General features: G+C 41.1%; 1 protein-coding gene across 1 annotated transcript in view; it reads left to right on the top strand.

Annotated features, from left to right (window-relative positions):
* The window catches only part of SLCO5A1 (solute carrier organic anion transporter family member 5A1), a gene marked incomplete at its 5' end in the record, with an annotated part of 83,383 nt that overhangs the window by 40,483 nt on the left and 24,778 nt on the right, over positions 1 to 18,122 (top strand). The window contains 3 exons of the mRNA XM_009634462.1: positions 2,420 to 2,646; positions 10,548 to 10,712; positions 16,238 to 16,436. Coding sequence (XP_009632757.1) covers positions 2,420 to 2,646; positions 10,548 to 10,712; positions 16,238 to 16,436 — 591 coding nt within the window. The remainder of the gene's footprint in view (positions 1 to 2,419; positions 2,647 to 10,547; positions 10,713 to 16,237; positions 16,437 to 18,122) is intronic.

The raw sequence follows: 18,122 nt of genomic DNA on the forward strand, positions 1-18,122 counted from the left end.
CAAAAAACTTGTGGGTTGTGATAAGGACAGAGAGGACACTCACCAACTGCCATCATGGGCAAAACAGACTTGACTTAGGGAAATTAATTGAATTTATTGCCAATTAATAACAGAGGTAGACAGTAAGAATTAAAAACAAAACTACAAACACTTTCTGCCCACCCCTCTCTTCTTCCAAGGCTCAACTTCACTCCAATCTCCTCTACCTCCTCTGACCCAAGTGGTGCAGAGGGATGGGGAATGGGAGTTGTGGTCAGTTCATCACACTTCATCTCTGCCGCTCCTTCCTCCTCACACTCTTCCCTGGCCTCAGCGTGGGGCCCCTCCCATGGGAGACAGTCTTTCATTCGAGGGCTACAAAAATGATCCGAGGGCTGGAGCACCTCTCCTATGAGGACAGGCAGAGAGAGCTGGGCTTGTTCAGCCTGGAGAAGAGAAGGCTGCGGGGAGACCTGATTGCGGCCTTTCAGTACCTAAAGGGGGCCTGTAGGAAAGATGGGGAAAATCTTTTTAGTAGGGCCAGCTGTGACAGGACAAGGGGTAATGGCTTTAAACTAAAACAGGGTAGGTTTAGGCTGGATATAAGGAAGAAATTCTTGACAATGAGGGTGGTAAAACCCTGGAACAGGTTGCCCAGAGAGGTAGTGGAGGCCCCATCCCTGGAAACATTCAAGGCTAGGGTGGGTGGGGGGCCGAGCAACCTGATCCGGTTAAAGATGTCCCTGCTCCCTGCAGGGGGGTTGGACTAGATGACCTCTAGGGGTCCCTTCCAACCCAAAACATTCTGTGATTCTATGATTAGAATCATGTGTCCTTTCTACGGGGCGACGTCCTTCAGGAACAGTCTGATCCAGAGTGGGTCCCCCATGGGTCACAGGTCCTGCCAGGAAACTTGCTTCTGTGCGGGCTCCTCTCCACAGGCTGCCATTCCTGCCAGGAACCTGCTCCAGCATGGGCTCTCCATGGGCTGCAGGTGGGTTTCTGCTCCACCGTGGTCCTCCATGGGCTGCAGAGGAACAACCTGCGTTACCATGGTCTTATCCTGGGACCGCAGGGGACTTTCTGGTGCAGCACCTGGAGCACCTCCTCCCTCTCCTCTCACTTGGTGTCTGCGCCCTGTGTTTCTCTCACATTTGCTCACTCCCCTCACACAGCTGCTGTGCAGCAGTTTTTATCCTTTCTTTAATAAGTTCCTGCAGAGGTGACACCAGCACCACTGATTGGTTCAGCTTTGGGCAGCAGTGGATCTGGTTTGGAGCTGGTTGGAGCTGGCTCTGTCTGACATGGAGGCAGTTCATGGTGTCTTCTCACAGAAGCACCCCTGCAGCCCCCACCCCCTACCAAAACCTTGCCACGTAAACCCAGTACAATTAGATCAATAGATAGTGAAAGTTGCACTTTCAGTACATGGGAAGAACTCTGTTGGTGAATTCTTTATGGAAGCATCTGTGTGATTTATCCATGTTCCCCTGTAGTCTTTCACTGCAAGGTGAAAGTAGAGGAGAAATTATGTTATCTGATACTCTACTATCAGCCTTCTGACTGCAAGAAGGTTAACTCTAGAGTACTTTCTAGTAAGGCTCTTGTGCCCATCTGTGTTGCTGTTCATTAAGCTTCTTGGCCTCAGGGAGGATAACCGTATGCCTGCAGTCTGAAGGGCACTTTCCTGGCATCCCATACATTGCCCCTTCTGTGGGTATGATGTCCCAAGCCATTCTGTGTGAGCCAAGGGATCATTGCAGGGTTGTTTATATCCTCCTCTTATAAGACAGTGGGAGAGGAGAGGGAATTTTTTGTGAAGGGATATTTCAGGTTGTGGTCACAGAACAGAGCTGCAAAGTTTTAGGCATAAACCCTGGTGTGAACTGCAACACATCAGTTGTTTACATTCAGGCTTTGGGAGCTCTTCATTGGGAAGGGAGAGAATTGGGCAGTCAGGGCAGTGAGAGGTAGGCACTGGAAAGCAGAACAGATTTAGTCCTGATGTATCCATCTGGACATTTTATCTTCTCATGCCATGGATAACTTCTTTCATGTTCTCCAGAGGAATACTGTATTGCTTTACTGGGAATTATCCAAGAAAGGCAAAGTAAAAGTGAGTATCTACTTTTCAGCACTCAGTACTAATAATTACCAAAAGTGAAAATTTACAGGAACTCAAAGCTGACACTATTTCATAATATTTGGTGGGTTCTGGATAAATAACTTCATCAGTAGACAAGCCAACAGAAACATCTTCTAATTAAGGGGTTTAGTGTGGTGGAGGTTCGCCCCCGCTCCAATCCTTTACTCTTAATGTCAATGTTCTGTGTTTTGCAAATATGTCTTTCTAGCCAGTACAGCCTGTAATAATCACTTTGGGGGTTTTATTTCATGTAATGTGTTGGCTTTTATTTCTGTTCCTGTCTCCTGGTATTAGGTGGAGTGGATTTCTGCTTTGTGCCATTGCAATGCTCCTTGTGATATTTCCCATGTTTACCTTTCCGAAAAAGCTTCCTCCTCGACATAAAAAAAAGAAAAAGAAAAAGAAGATGAACTCTGATGATGTTTCAAGTGATGATGAAGTCATGAAAGAGAAAACAAATAGCAAAATACAAGCAGACAGTGCAGTTCCTGCCTCTATGGGATTTGGAAAGAATGTTAAAGGTGAAGTTTGTTTTTAATTTTTAAATGCTTTAAATTTTGTATATGGGGTTATCTAGATTTGTATAGTGTAATTGAAGGCAGAGTTGTGACATCCTGTATTTAATATTATGTTTTGCTATTGAGATTTTAATAGGTGGTTATCCTCTAAAGTTACAAAATGCACTGATGAATGTAAGACATCCATTTACTTAAATTATTGAAGTGTTTTATGTGCACCTGTAACAAATAGGTAGCCTATTTCCTATAGTAATAGGACCTCTATTACCAGACAGGTTTGTAAAAAGAATTCTAGTATGTGAGTTCAATTACATTCATGCATTTGGGTAAGTTAAGTGAGAAATGTTATTTGTTTCATAAGCCTTTCGTGGTGATTTTATACTGCAAGCTATTTATTTTCAGAAGGCTAGGAGGAATGAAGCCTGTGCTAATTTTGAAACAAGAAGAGTTCAAAAGATTGACACATAATAGAGATTTTTATTTTAATCAAGAAGTGAACCATTAATGTGAAATCTAACAGTAAGTAGTAATCATTGATAAAATGCTGTGGGAAGAAGGACAGTGTTAAAAATTAATATGAAGCATACACATTTGACTATATGGCCTTAACATTGTTGTAACACTGAATAATATGTGATGAATCCTGAATGAATGTGCCTTAATGTCGTTGCGTTGTCAGTGCTGGTGCATCCTCCTTGGATTCCATGGTACGAATGCTGGTTGTGCCTTTTTGTGGTAGCCTGATGAATGCAATGGGACTAGGAGAAACCATGGAATGTCATTTGTACCCCTAGATGTAATCTGAACTCAAAACTCTTAGGTGTTTGTTTGTTGGCATGAACATTAGTGCTACTCTTTCATTGGATACCAGTCCAGGATATAAAGATTAGCAGTCTTTTTAATGATACATTTATGATCACTCTTTATATTGAGTAGGCAAGGCTTAGCAAAACCAGTGTGCTAATTTTAGAGTAAAACCAGTGCAATTCTAAGTAACGTTTGCCCACATACATATTGATTTGGTCTACGTTGCATTTACATCTGTACTCTTAGGGTACCTAAACTTATCATTAATTTCTATGGAAGTAAAGAAACAACCAGAGACCAGAATTTGCTTGTGGTGATTTTACGAGCTTACAAAACAGCATCTTAATCAAGGCACAGAGCAAGCAAGTTGAACCTGCACTATCAGATCTTTCAGAACCACGTTCTCCCTTTGTTTGCAAAGTAGCTAAAGAAGTGGTGGAGAAGCAAGAAAAGCATGTTGCCTACATCCTTCTTTGAAGACTCTATTCCCCATATTTGTAAGTCCCCATACATCATGTTTTCTCCCAAATCCATAAAGCTAGTTGTGGGGTTTTTTGGCCTTCAAACCTACTGGCCTCTGATTAGCAAAAGTAGGTTAGGGCTACTCCTGTCAAGGTTTTCTCACTAACATAGGGAAGTGGGAAAGGGGAGTTCAGCCTTTGCTAAGCTGCAATGTCACAGCAGAGGGACTGCTTCATCCTGTAGCTACGCCTGGAAAAGATACAGGTATGCAGACAAACTCTGCATCTGGATGAGTTTGCTGTTGCTGGTTCTCCGTTTCTGTACATAATTTCACCTTCCAGGTCATGTTGTGTCACTACAGGCACAGCAGATACACAGAAAATTAATACACTCTTAGAAGAATGTTTCCTAGTATTTTTTTTCACAGAAATGAAAACTACTGTCTGTCTCATTTTAGCGTGTATTTTTTTATATATATATCTGCCTAAATGGGTACCATACTTTCTACAAACCCCTATATTAATATATTAGTGGAGCCATCAAATTCGAGCTTCTCATATACAAAACTTTAAATTTTCTCTAGGAGGGAAACTTTAACCCATGGAACAGTGAAAAGCATTGTTGTATTCCATGTGTAGGAAAGATACCAAGCGAGTTGAGATAACACAGAGAGAAGTATTTTGTTATAAGCTGATAATAGCTTTCCCATTAGGTGTCATTTACCCTAGCAAAAAAAAACTTTATGGAATGAGATCATGCCTCAAGCTTCTCAGTTGAGGTAATTTTGTTTGTAATGGTAAGGAAAAAAGATTCGCATGTGTCTAAGTCATTCAGAATGGCTTCTTCTGAGATGCAATGTACATTTTATACTTCCCATTGAATTTTGGGGCTTCATCTTTTTATAGCACTATGGGCAGAAACTCCACTAAGACAGTAGCCGGGAGTCTGATGATTTAGTAGGTCACATCTTCTGTTCTGTACTAATAAATATCAGTGATGTCGTAGTCTGCCACAACAGAGGTCAGTGCTGTTAAATCTGTAAAATCCATGCAGCTTTGGTAAGGAAAGATAGCTGTTTTTTTGATCTTCTGATATGTTGTTGTCTTACCTGGGAAGCCTGATAAAATGATTCTTGTCCTGCTGTTACTTGTCCTAATTTCATGTAAGTTGGTTCTTGAGATGAATGAAAAGGAATTGGAAAGGCGTGATGGGAGAGGGCCGGGATCCTTTTTCCTGCAAGGGCTGCCAATATAGACTGAAGAAATAAACCAAAACTGGCTCCGGCTGCAGGCAGCCTCCAACTTCAGTGACCTCAGTTTTGTTCTGGCCCATGGTAGAGCTGGGATCAGATAAAAATACAGACACATCTTTGCTTTTTCTCATGTTTCGAGATGCAAGGGCTTGGAATTCAGTCTTTTCCTATTTATGTTGCAAGTAAACAACCTGAGAGGGAGATGGCTTTTGAGGCAGGTATCAAAATTATTAAATAAAACATTAAATAGGTCACAGGAGGAAGAAAATTGGGTGCAGTTTATTGGGAGAAATAGAGCTAGTGTAGATAACATGAGCTAGAGGAGATTTATAATGAAGAAGCCACGGTTCAATCCCATGCAGGCAGATAAATCATGAACCTGAGCAGACAAAAGCACTGTTTTCATTTATTGCATGGATACCCTTAGGGTTTTGTACCATGGAAATTGCATCTGCAGTCCCTTTTACTTACCACTATAATGAAACTTACTGTGCAATTGAATAAAGGAGCAGTGTAAAGAAAGCAAATGTATGTATTACCTAAAATTACTGATCTAATCTGAAAGGTGTTAATTAATTACATGTGCTTTGTAGTCTTTGGGGTTTTTTTTTAACATTTTGAGTTTGTCCCTGTGTACAGCCCTTTCTTAAATGTGGAATATTCCTGTCTGCCTTTTCACATCTACCAGCTGTCCTAAGCCCTTCCCAGTCAGTCCCTACCAGGGACTGGGACAGGATAATAAAGCTTGTCAGGGCATCAGCAAAGGTAGAAGAAACTCCTGATGGGGCTCGTGGCTGTAGGGTGGTAAGCTCACTGCAGTGCTTCCCCAGGGATCCGGGGTGGAGTTGCTGCAGTACCCGAAGATTAGTTGGCAGGGATGGGAAGAGGAGGAGGAGACACTGGTCTGTGTGCGGGGGCGCTTGGTGAGCACTGTAAATGTCAGGGAGTTCAGCAGACTCTGGGCTGGAGATCCTGCTGTGCCACTGACCTTGAGCGAGTCGCTCCCCCCTCGCCCTTTCTTAGGCCATCTCAAAGAGCTCAAAATAGAAAAGCTTGGCATGGCCCCATGCAGTGATGAGCGGTGTTAGCTGGAGCCTCGAGGAACTGCTCTAAATCAAGTTAATGAAAGTAATAATCAGATCAAACTTGCTGTGAACCTCCCTGCTCTTGATGGGATGTTAGGGGCTGTTCAAGGATCTGGCCACGGCCCAGGTACTTAAGGCATGTCCTGAAAACGCTCGAGGAATCCAGTTGAATGAGGTTGTTTAAATGGTATGTGAGCAGATAGTGAAACGGAATATGTGGCAAAATATTATTCTAGAATGTAGTGATTAGCTCCACGCCGAATATATTTGAAGTAGTTGCGTGTGACTGAAAATGCTCATTTCCATTCTGATAAACAAACCAGAAATTTCGTCTCAAATCTGGGCTCTGCTTTGTACTGCATGAAATGCAGAAGCTGCCCCTGAGACTGCAGTGTTGAGGCAGCCTCCTTCAAAGCTGCAGACTTGGATAGTGCTGTCCAGGCTTGGAGCACCAGCAGAAAGAAGGTCCTTTGGCTAATATCTGCATCGTCACTCTTACGAGAGGCTTTGCTGATGGGCTGCAAGAGGACAGTGCTGTAGACTGGGATGGTTTATTCCCCTGGTTGTATTCATTGCACCACCTTGGGCTAGATGCACAGGAACAGGGATAAAAAAAAATATATTAAATTCTGAAAAAGGAGGTGAAGTCAGAATTATTCGAGTTTTTATTGAAACTCTGTGTACAGTGCTTTAAGAGTCTTGCTTAGGGCGGTATTTACAAATATTTGTATTGCTTGCTGATTTTTCTTATGCTTTTCCCTTACCATGAGTCAAGCAGTGGTCCGGCACTCTAGTGGAAGAAAATGAATACTGACTAGAGAAAAAATATTGTCAAAGACCATGAAGGGAAGAGAATTGCCAGTAGATGAGCAAACCAGTCCAGCAAGGCAGGCTTCAATTTACCTCTTAGTTACACGTTAGGTTATTAAAAGAAAAAAAAAAAGAAAGAAAAAGAAAGGAAATGAGGATGTTGAATTACTTCATAGAAGAGTAAACATGTTTGCAGTCATACTGAAGGATCATTTCAGTTTTAGGAATGTAATTGATAGAGATTTATTTGTTCAAATGGCAGAATGAGGGAAACTTCAAGTTCTCATAGGTTTGTTTCTGATGCACACTTGCAAAAACAAGAGAAGTTTTTTGAAGACCTTCTAAAAATCAGAACCTGACAGGTTTAATAATGGCCTTGAAATCAAAGCTAAGGCCTATGGCTAGTCACATAAAAATAATGTGACACTGAAATGTTTTAAATGCATGATTGATTATGCAGTACAAAGGATCCTTAAAGTTTTTAGCATTCTTGCTCTTTACTAGAATTAGTGTGGTTGAAAGATATGAGATACTTATGGTGCCTTTTTATTATAGGTTTTTAAATTCAGAAGTGTAATACAGATTCTGTCACACAGGATTTGACTATAATCATAGGAGGAAATCAGGGAAAACCGAATTCTGAATATGTATTTTCATTTGCAAATCTCTTACTATATAGCAACTTTTCCTTCTATGTCAGACAGTTGCTCTTTATAAGTCACAAAGAGCTTCAACCCTCAACTGCTCCAGGTGGTGTGTATTAGTGCAGCATAAAAGGAATAATCTGTTTTATTTCATGCCAAAAATCACAGTAATCAGCAGAGCTGTTCCCTGAAGAATCCTTCACGCGGGTGTAAGAGAACTTGTGCTTCTTCTAAGACACTGAGTTTTATCTATTTATCAGTAGAAATCCAATTTGAAAATACTAATTAGTTTTGAAATTAATAATGACCTTTAGACTGAGCGCTCAGATGAGATGCAAGTAGGAGTCAGCGGAAAGTACAGCTCTATATCTGAACACCAGAGCAAAACATTCGTTAGCTCTGCAGTTCTTTACCTAATTAGTTCTCCAGTATCTTTAGATCAAAAATTCTAAACCAGACATTTTCCTGAAGCTCGGTTTTGCCAGGAAGACCTAAACTTTACCAGCTATTACGATGTTTGAACCAGGCCCTTTAAAATAACAGATTTAGCAAAGATCTTGGACTCAGCCCTTGGAATGAGCCCTTGGCCAAGGACTTCCAGTTCATTTCTACAAAGAGCACTTAGTTCATCATCCTAATAAAATGATATTTCTCCCGTGACGTCCAGTCTTCTGAAAGTTGCTATCTTACTGTTTTCCTCCATGTGTTTTCCACGCAGGTGAGCAGCTGCCAGCAAGCGGCTCAGGTTCCAGCAGGACCGATCCTGGCACCCCCTCTTTCTCTTTCCTGACTCCTTTCTCACAGCAGCAGCAGCACGGTCGTCACCCCTTGCTCCTCTTGCAGGGGGAGAAGCACTCGGTGCTGCACCTCGTCGCCGGGGAAATCCTGCTGCGGATGCCCTGCCGCAGCCCTGTGGCAGGTGGTTTCTTCACCGTCTACCCCCCGAGAGGCTTTGCAAAACCTGGGTTAGAGCATCTTGGCTCTTGCGCTTTGTTTTCTTTTTGCATATAAGCCCCCATCAGCTAACCCAACCCAACCCAACCCAACCCAACCCAAAAAATGTAACTAAGCCAAAGCTCATACCGTTTGCAGGCTGACATCTGATGGTATTTCAGACCTCTCTTTTTTCCTCTCTTTCATTTCCTTTTGAACAATGAGATAAATTTTGATCACCTGCATTTTGAACATGCAGCATATTTGCCAATAAATACTGATGCTATTTTATCTTTGTACTTGCTACTGTAATGCAGTTTCTGAAGGTACACAGTTGCATTAGAGTTTCCGTATATTCATGTTGATATTACATGGCCTCATGTTCCTCTTATCTTGTTTCTTTCTGTTCTTCTGTTGCAAACAGTGCCACATTTTTTTAAAAAAAGCTGTAGGTGGTAAAACCCATTAAGATTCAAATATGAGTGCTTCTTAATATGATTTATTCATTACTTATTTCCACCAAATTTTGAATGTAACTTTTAATATGTTTCTTCGTAGAGGCAGCAGGAGAGCATTTGACTACATTAAAATTACAAACCCTGTACTTGTAATGAATTCAGTATAAATTTTGACAACTGGCATAAGCTAAGACTGGATGCAGTCAGACAACTTAGGTGTTAATTTGCAGCCTGACAAGTTTCGACATGACAAGAGCCTAAACTCTGTTTGCTTTTATACAGATAACCCACTGGAGTCAATGGAGAAAGCAAGGCAGATCTTTGACTTGATGACTTTTAACATCAATAAAATTCTCACTCAGGAATTCTTACTCAACATGTATTTCTAATGGGCGCTCTTGTCATTTGAATTCAATGGGCTTTGATTCAAGCAGCATTCAATTTCTGTACAAAGTGAAAGGCAAATGAAAACCCCCAAACTATAGTAGGTTAGATATAATACTTGAACAGAAAATCTGATCTCGGTAGAAGCCCTGGGGAAAAACAGGTTTAAAATCACGCTATCTAATCTGAAAAAATTAAGTCTTGAATAGAGTTATTATCATCTTGTGATGATAACTTGACATCACTACAGGACTGGATTAAAAGTATTTAAGTGTTTCTTTTAACTACACTGCTGAATTTCATGGGGGTTTGATATTTGTTTTGAGGATAATTGTAACATCTATGAACACTTTTTTATTTTAAGTTAATGTTGTGCTCTCATTTTTAATTGATTGTTTTATCCCTTCTGAGAACATTAAATGAGTTATGTATAAGGTATGTATGTTGAGATTCATTTGTATCATTGACCTCAGTTTTTCAGTATGCTTTGTCTGCCTCTTGTAAATACTTTAAAATCATGTAGAAAATGTTTAATTAAAAATCTTTTTGTTCCCTTTTCAAATTACAGTGTTACTATCCCAGCTTTCCAAGTGTGGTCCTTGAAGCAGAGAGTTACAGGGGGAGGATGTGATCTGTTCTCCTCCTGTGGAGTGCAAAACTCAGTACTGTCGGTACTGCAGTGTGATATGCGTTATCTCATAGAAAATTTCAAGATAAGACATCAGAATAATTCCAAAATCACTACATTTTATTGCTGTTTTTCTTTCCTTTATAGTGTTACTATGTAGACACTGTTTCTTCAGATGGTTTTGTTAAAACAGTCCTCAGTTGTGTTTGTGAAAAGTGGAACTGCAGCCCTGGGGCAATGCAGGGAGATAGGGTAAGAGCAGACAGCGGAGACTGCAATCCCAAATATGCACTCTCCCTTCCGCTTAGCAAATGTAGCCAGATGCTAGCAAGCCATTATTGCCAGTCCATCTCAAAGAAAATCAATTTGCTTTGTTTCAGTTTGCTTTTGTTTCTCACTCATTATTTATAACATTCCTTTGTCATTTTTGTCATTTTATAGAGCTTCCAAGAGCAGCTGTCAGGATCTTAAGCAACATGACATTCCTTTTTGTGAGTTTGTCATACACAGCTGAGAGTGCCATTGTCACAGCTTTTATTACCTTCATTCCCAAGTTCATCGAGTCACAGTTTGGCATCCCAGCTTCCAATGCCAGCATCTACACTGGTAAGGCTTTGCCCTGTAGTGTAACGTTGAAAGGGTTGGCGTTCTTTGACTAATGAAATGAATCAATACAGGAATGAACCAAACCCATGCTTGTTAGAACAGGTGATTCAATACAGGAATGAACCAAAACCATGCTTGTTAGAACAGGTGATCAGATCCAGCTTTGTGCATTTGGTTAGATATTCAGGCCGTTTTTTGATGTTTGCTCTATGTGTTTAGTAAAATGTGAACCCATTTATGTTGTTAAAGGGCTGAGGTTTTTTACATAAGCCTAGACAGACTATATATATGTGTATATATATATATATATATTCTAATATGTTAGTAGTCTTCAAGGGAAAAAAAAGCAACAAAACCAAGCTAGAAAACCCATAGGCATTATTGTGATTTGTGTGCCTTAAAAGATACTTTAAAGCTGTCCTTATTTACTGTGAATTTTACTTACTTTTTGATCTTTAAAATATCCTAATCTTTCTTTTTTCCCCAGTGATGAGTTGTTTATCTGTCCCATCCTTCAGTTATCTCTCCCCTCCAGGCTGGTGGTCTTCTGCCCATTTACTTATTAACACTGAGCGCACAATGATCTAGTCTAGCCAGGAGTGCTCCCCAAATCCTCTCCCACCTACCATTGCAGGTCTGAGGCCCCTTTTTTGCAGGTGTGGCACTTCCCTTGATGCTGTGGTAATGTGCAGACATGTCCAGCTTCTCACAGAGCTACAAACCACAAAATTGTAAGCTTCCTACTGCTCTGCAGGAGGGAGAGATGGGAACTTCCCTAAAGAAAGGGGCCAAAATGTTGTGCAGAATTGGGGCCCATGTCATCTAGATCATCTCCCTTCTCTCCTAGCTGCATCAAAGACACTTGTCTCAATATGTCTTTCTTCTTTTGCACTTATAAGCATCTTTTCTACCTTCTCTGTAGTGCTTCCCATATAGAATAGCTGCTGATTGCTAAACATGTTAGTTCTTTGCTCCCCCATACTTCCAGATATTGTGCCTAAGAAAGAGTGATGGAGTGGATAGTGAGTTGTGAGAACAGGGGTGAAGTATGGGATGAAGCTGCCCAGGGGCATCAGTCAAGAAGACAAAAAGTGGTAGAAGAAAGAGAGACAGAAGAAGAAAGAAGACACAGAGACCTCACATGGGAATCATTTGTCACCTGCAGTGGCTGGAAGAAATCATAGAATCGTAGAATCGTTTAGGTTGGAAAAGACCTTTAAGATCATCAAGTCCAACTGTTAACCTAACATTGCCATCCCACCACTAAACCATGTCCCTAAGCACCACGTCTACACATCTTTTAAATACCTCCAGGGATGGGGACTCGACCGCTTCCCTGGGCAGCCCCTTCCAATGCTTGACAACCCTTTCAGTGAAAAAATTTTCCCTAATGTTCAACCTAAACCTGCCCTAGCACAACTTGAGGCCATTTCCCCTCGTCCTATTGCTTGTTACTTGGGAGAAGAGACCCACACCCACCTCACTGCAGCCTCCTGTCAGGGAATTGTAGAGGGCGATAAGGTCTCCCCTCAGCCTCCTTTTCTCCAGGCTAAACAACCCCAGAAATGCAAGGAGTCTTTCTAGGGCGCTGAGGGGAAACATCAGAGAAGCACCATATAGTGACTTCTGTTTGGGAGCTTGCTGGGGTGAGATTTTCTTCAGGGCATGAACTCTCTGTGTTCTGTATATAAGGAGGAAGCATTGATTGATGGGACTGTGATTTCATCTGAAGCTTAGGGTAGCTGCACACGCATAGGAGTTTTGCTGTAATGAGTCTTGATTGGATTGCTACTCCATAACTTGCTTCCTTCTCAGGATGAAGCAGAAACATTCTTGCCAGATAAAATAGTCAACAGCCAGTACATTAAAAGAGGAAAAAATGATGTGACCCTATCCAGGGTGTGAAGCTGTTAACTGTTCTCCCTGTTATAAATAGCTTGATAAAGACTATTATAAGGAACCAGAAGAAGATGATGAAATAACTCAGGCTGGATGTGCAATACGGACAAGTGAGCACCACTTCCACAACCCCAGCTCCTAAACTTATCATTGAAGTCAACAGTTGTTACTAATTTTATAAATTCTTTTTGTAGGAAAAATGGGAAAGGGAGACTTGGAGATTCTCTATTAGATTGCTCTGGCTAATCTAGTAAAAGACAAATCCAGTTTATAAACTTCTGGTTAGGAAAAGGAGGACTTACATGTTAGTTATATTACTGCATCTTACTGCATCTATACTTCATACGTACATCGCCAGCTGAGTGCATGCACTTGACAATCTCTCCATGTGACCGATGTAAATTTTTTATTCATCATTTTCCACCTCAATTCATAAGCAGCCATTCTTTAATTAAGTTTCAGTTTGTTTCTATTTTTAAACAAACCTGGCATTCATCATCAGCAAAAATGCCACATGCCAAACTTCACTTGAACTTGTGCAGCTTGTGCTGCAGTCTTGTCTTGTTTGGAATTTTTTCTGTGGGCAGAGCAGGTGGTATTCAGCCTTCAGGTCCAAAAAAAATGGACTTTGACTCTAGGTTACAGACAGATCTTAAAGGAATCCAGTTTTAACTTTCAGGTGCTTTGCTATTGTATTTACTTGTGAGAAAGAGAGTTACCATTGAAATAATTGGTAATTGGGAGAACTGCACACTACCTATTATAAAGCACTGGTCTGGCAGCTTCTGCTAAAGCGGTTACAAACACATTGGATCTACCTTTAGTTCTGGAATAGGTATAATACGTATCAGACAGATTTAGTTTGAAAATCTCCACAGTATTCCCTTACCGTGGCCCGCTTAGCAGATGCTGCAGTTTTCTGTTCCCAGACTATTAGTAGCTGTTAAGATCATCTTTTGCCGCTGTGAAAAGCCTCAAGTGCTGCAGCATCCTGACAACAGCAAAAAGGACAAAGCTTGAAAATTGCTGACTGAAAGCCGATACTGCCTCGGAGCGCTGTACCCAGGAGTGTATTTGGCACGCGCACAATTCCTGTAAGCCAAACTGTCATTATAAGATGAAGGAGAGTGCAGTGCAACGGCTTAGTATCAGATCTTAAGCTTTATTCCCCTAAATGCCTTTGAAAAAGAAGAATGCATGTCCTGATTAGATGTACAAGCTTTGCTTTGCCCTGGAAGCTCGTCTGGAAGTACGCTGTAGTAGCTGTGTTTCTTTGACAGTACATCACTTCTGATTTCATACCCCCTGCGGAAAGAGAGGGGCATAAGGATGAAGAGTTTGTACCTGGGGCATACGAACCTGTCAGGCTTCCTGACACGCAGGAGGGAATGAGCACTTCTCTCTGCTGCCTTCACCACGAACAACGAAATCTGCTCCTGCCCTTGCAGTTCCTCCCAGGGAGAGACTTTTTCCACCTCCATCTTCAGTTTGCATGGAATAATTGGTCTTTATACTTCTTCTGTGTAGGCTTTCCTTTACCTTTCCATCCTCCTGAATGAGAGCGAGCCTCGGCAGGCAATTTGCTCATGTTTGTCTCCTCATTTTTTATGTTCTGATCGTCGTGGTGTAGCAGAGGATGGATGAAAACAACAGCGCAGTATAACTCACTAATGGAAGAACCACTGACCTAATGCCTTGCAAAATATTTGCATGCTGGGTTTTGACAAGGTGCTAGATGTAGACACACACGGTCTCAGTTCTAGTGAAAGACGTTTCCAGTATACACGCCCTCAGGAGAATAAGAAAGAAAAGGTAAATTCAGGTCCAAAAGAGGTTAAGAACTCAAAACTAAGATATAAGATGGAAGGAAGAATAATACTGATGTCAATTTATTGTCAGTAAGCCCTTACCTTGGGCTAGATCCTTAGTTTGTATAACTGATGTAGCAATGGATTTGGTCCATGGAATTTGCTTCACCTGACAGGGGTGTTTTAGAAGGCATTGCAAGTGATCCCAGTCTGCCTTTGGTGCGGATGTGGGCTTCTCTGACACAGATTTCATCGCACAGGGCATGCCTGGAAGACTCAGATGGCTGAGTTACCATTTTCACCCAGAGACTGGGATCACTTGCAATGCCTTCTAAAACACCCCTGTCAGGTGAAGCAAATTCCATAGACCAAATCCATTGCTACATCAGTTATATGAACTAAGGATCTAGCCCAAGGTAAGGGCTCACTGACAATAAATTGACATCAGTATTATTCTTCCTTCCATCTTATATCTTAGTTTTGAGTTCTTAACCTCTTTTGGACCTGAATTTTCAGTGCAAGTGAAAGGATTTGCATTAGTTCTTTTCCTTGTTCGTATTCTGTCATTGAAAGTGAGATGCAACAGCTCAAGAGAGATAACAGCTTTGAACTTTGTGAAAATAATTTAATTCTCCTAGAAGGACTTATACATTTAAATTCTGCCCTTATGAGAAAGACTGGTTTTGAGTCTGTGAAGGGTTATTATTAAGAACCTTCCTCATGAAATGATGTTTTATTTTATAATGCCATTTGTAACTATTTTTACCTCTTATTTTTACTTTCATGATCTCAGCATTTTGATAAATATAATGTCCCCTTCACCTTTAGGCAAATTAGGAGAGAATGAGAATGCTTTGCAATAACATTAAAGATATTTGCAAGTGACAGTATAATGGCTTCATTAAAAAGAAGACCACCATCTTTAAGAATTTGGATTATAAGGTTTAGCTCCTTCGCCCTAGATGCAGCTGCCAGAAGTTGTTCAAATTCCATATTTAGGTGGAATGCATCTTTCTTAGCAAAGACCTTATTTAAAGACCTTCTCACACGTCAGTGAGAAGCACAAGCCTCGGGAAGCTAAGAAGTGCAAGACATTCACTGACAACACCACCTCAGGCCTTGGGAAGCGAGGACAGCCCAGTGACATGTTGCTGAACTGCCACCTTATAACTGAAGCAGCGGAGCAACAGAAATTTCATAGGCACGTCTTTCATGCCTTAAACTTATCCTAATTAACTAATTCAAGTGTCCTAACTTCTTTCATCATGTTTGATCGGTTTGCCCTCCATGTGGCTGTGCTGGGATGAATGGGGCTGCTGCTTTAGGGCAGCGCTCTTCAGCTTGCATAAAGTATCCAGGCGGTGGAATTTGCAGCCAGGCTCATGCATGCACTCCCAGGTGGGCAGGCTTCTGGGGGCCTGCCTGGGATTCACACTTGTGCTTCCCTGGAATTAATCATGAGAGTAGGAGGAGGAAGATTCATATCCAAATCTGGATTTCTTCAAATTTTCAGTACTTAAAGTGGAGCAATGTGTATCCCTTCTCCCCACTCTAAAACAATTACAAAGCAATGTTTCTGCTTGTGGGTACAATAGTTCTCTTATAGTGCTTTGGCTGCTGGTAATATCATAAGGAGGCTTTTATTAATTCTTTGACAACACTCCAGAGGTTTGAAAACTCTGACTCAGTTTGCTAGCAGACAATGGAGATCTTAGTACAGCGTTTGCAGTCATCTAATTAGGGAATGAAACCAATATTTATGTTTTATTCCATTTCTGTAGGTCCTATTTTAATGTTGCTCGAATTTCTTTCTGGCAGGTGTGATTATTGTCCCAAGTGCTGGTGTTGGTATTGTCCTAGGTGGCTACATTATAAAAAAACTGAAACTTGGTGCGAGAGAGTCTGCAAAGTTGGCTATGATCTGCAGTGGTGTCTCTCTGCTGTGCTTTTCAACTCTCTTCATTGTTGGATGCGAAAGCATTAATCTAGGGGGAATAAATATACCTTACACGACTGGGTAAGTATCTTGGAATCATCTGTGGCAAAACCAGCTTTTTCCAATAAGCCCGATAAAGTAATATAAAAAATGCTGCTGGCTGATGTACTGAAGAAGCCACGTGTTCAAACGAGAGTTCGGTGAGTATTGTGATGTAAACACGCGCTGTTATTATGTGGCCCTTTGGTTTTATGTCTAGTTTATTATGAAGCTAATGTAATAACATACCTTTCTGAGGGATGGGAAAGTGCATTAGAATGGACTTCAATGATTTTTAGAGGAAAATAAGAATAGTGTCCTCTGTAGATTGCTCAGCATTTAGTTGGTGTTTCAAAATGTTTTCTATTCTGCTCATGAAAATTGTGAAAATACTAAAGGGATTACAAAGGTCACTTCTGAGTAGGTTTGTTTATTGTCACCACAACAGCGTCTTAGGTCTGCAGTCCCTATTTGAGAGGCATCACTTGGGCATGTGCTGTCGACATCAGTGGCGTGCACTCCTTCTGAACCCCTTACTAGTTGTGTGAATGCCCTCCAGCCCTTGCTGGATCATCCCCAAGACAGCGACTAGATCTGTTTTAGAAGGCATTGCAAGTGATCCCAGTCTGCCTTTGGTGCGGATGTGGGCTTCTCTGACACAGATTTCATCGCACAGGGCATGCCTGGAAGACTCAGATGGCTGAGTTACCATTTTCACCCAGAGACTGGGATCACTTGCAATGCCTTCTAAAACACCCCTGTCAGGTGAAGCAAATTCCATAGACCAAATCCATTGCTACATCAGTTATATGAACTAAGGATCTAGCCCAAGGTAAGGGCTCACTGACAATAAATTGACATCAGTATTATTCTTCCTTCCATCTTATATCTTAGTTTTGAGTTCTTAACCTCTTTTGGACCTGAATTTTCAGTGCAAGTGAAAGGATCTGCATTAGTTCTTTTCCTTGTTCGTATTCTGTCATTGAAAGTGAGATGCAACAGCTCAAGAGAGATAACAGCTTTGAACTTTGTGAAAATAATTTAATTCTCCTAGAAGGACTTATACATTTAAATTCTGCCCTTATGAGAAAGACTGGTTTTGAGTCTGTGAAGGGTTATTATTAAGAACCTTCCTCATGAAATGATGTTTTATTTTATAATGCCATTTGTAACTATTTTTACCTCTTATTTTTACTTTCATGATCTCAGCATTTTGATAAATATAATGTCCCCTTCACCTTTAGGCAAATTAGGAGAGAATGAGAATGCTTTGCAATAACATTAAAGATATTTGCAAGTGACAGTATAATGGCTTCATTAAAAAGAAGACCACCATCTTTAAGAATTTGGATTATAAGGTTTAGCTCCTTCGCCCTAGATGCAGCTGCCAGAAGTTGTTCAAATTCCATATTTAGGTGGAATGCATCTTTCTTAGCAAAGACCTTATTTAAAGACCTTCTCACACGTCAGTGAGAAGCACAAGCCTCGGGAAGCTAAGAAGTGCAAGACATTCACTGACAACACCACCTCAGGCCTTGGGAAGCGAGGACAGCCCAGTGACATGTTGCTGAACTGCCACCTTATAACTGAAGCAGCGGAGCAACAGAAATTTCATAGGCACGTCTTTCGTGCCTTAAACTTATCCTAATTAACTAATTCAAGTGTCCTAACTTCTTTCATCATGTTTGATCGGTTTGCCCTCCATGTGGCTGTGCTGGGATGAATGGG

This window comes from Egretta garzetta, unplaced genomic scaffold (assembly GCF_000687185.1).
Source record: "Egretta garzetta isolate BGI_Z169 unplaced genomic scaffold, ASM68718v1 scaffold251, whole genome shotgun sequence".
Taxonomy (NCBI): Eukaryota; Metazoa; Chordata; class Aves; order Pelecaniformes; family Ardeidae; genus Egretta; species Egretta garzetta.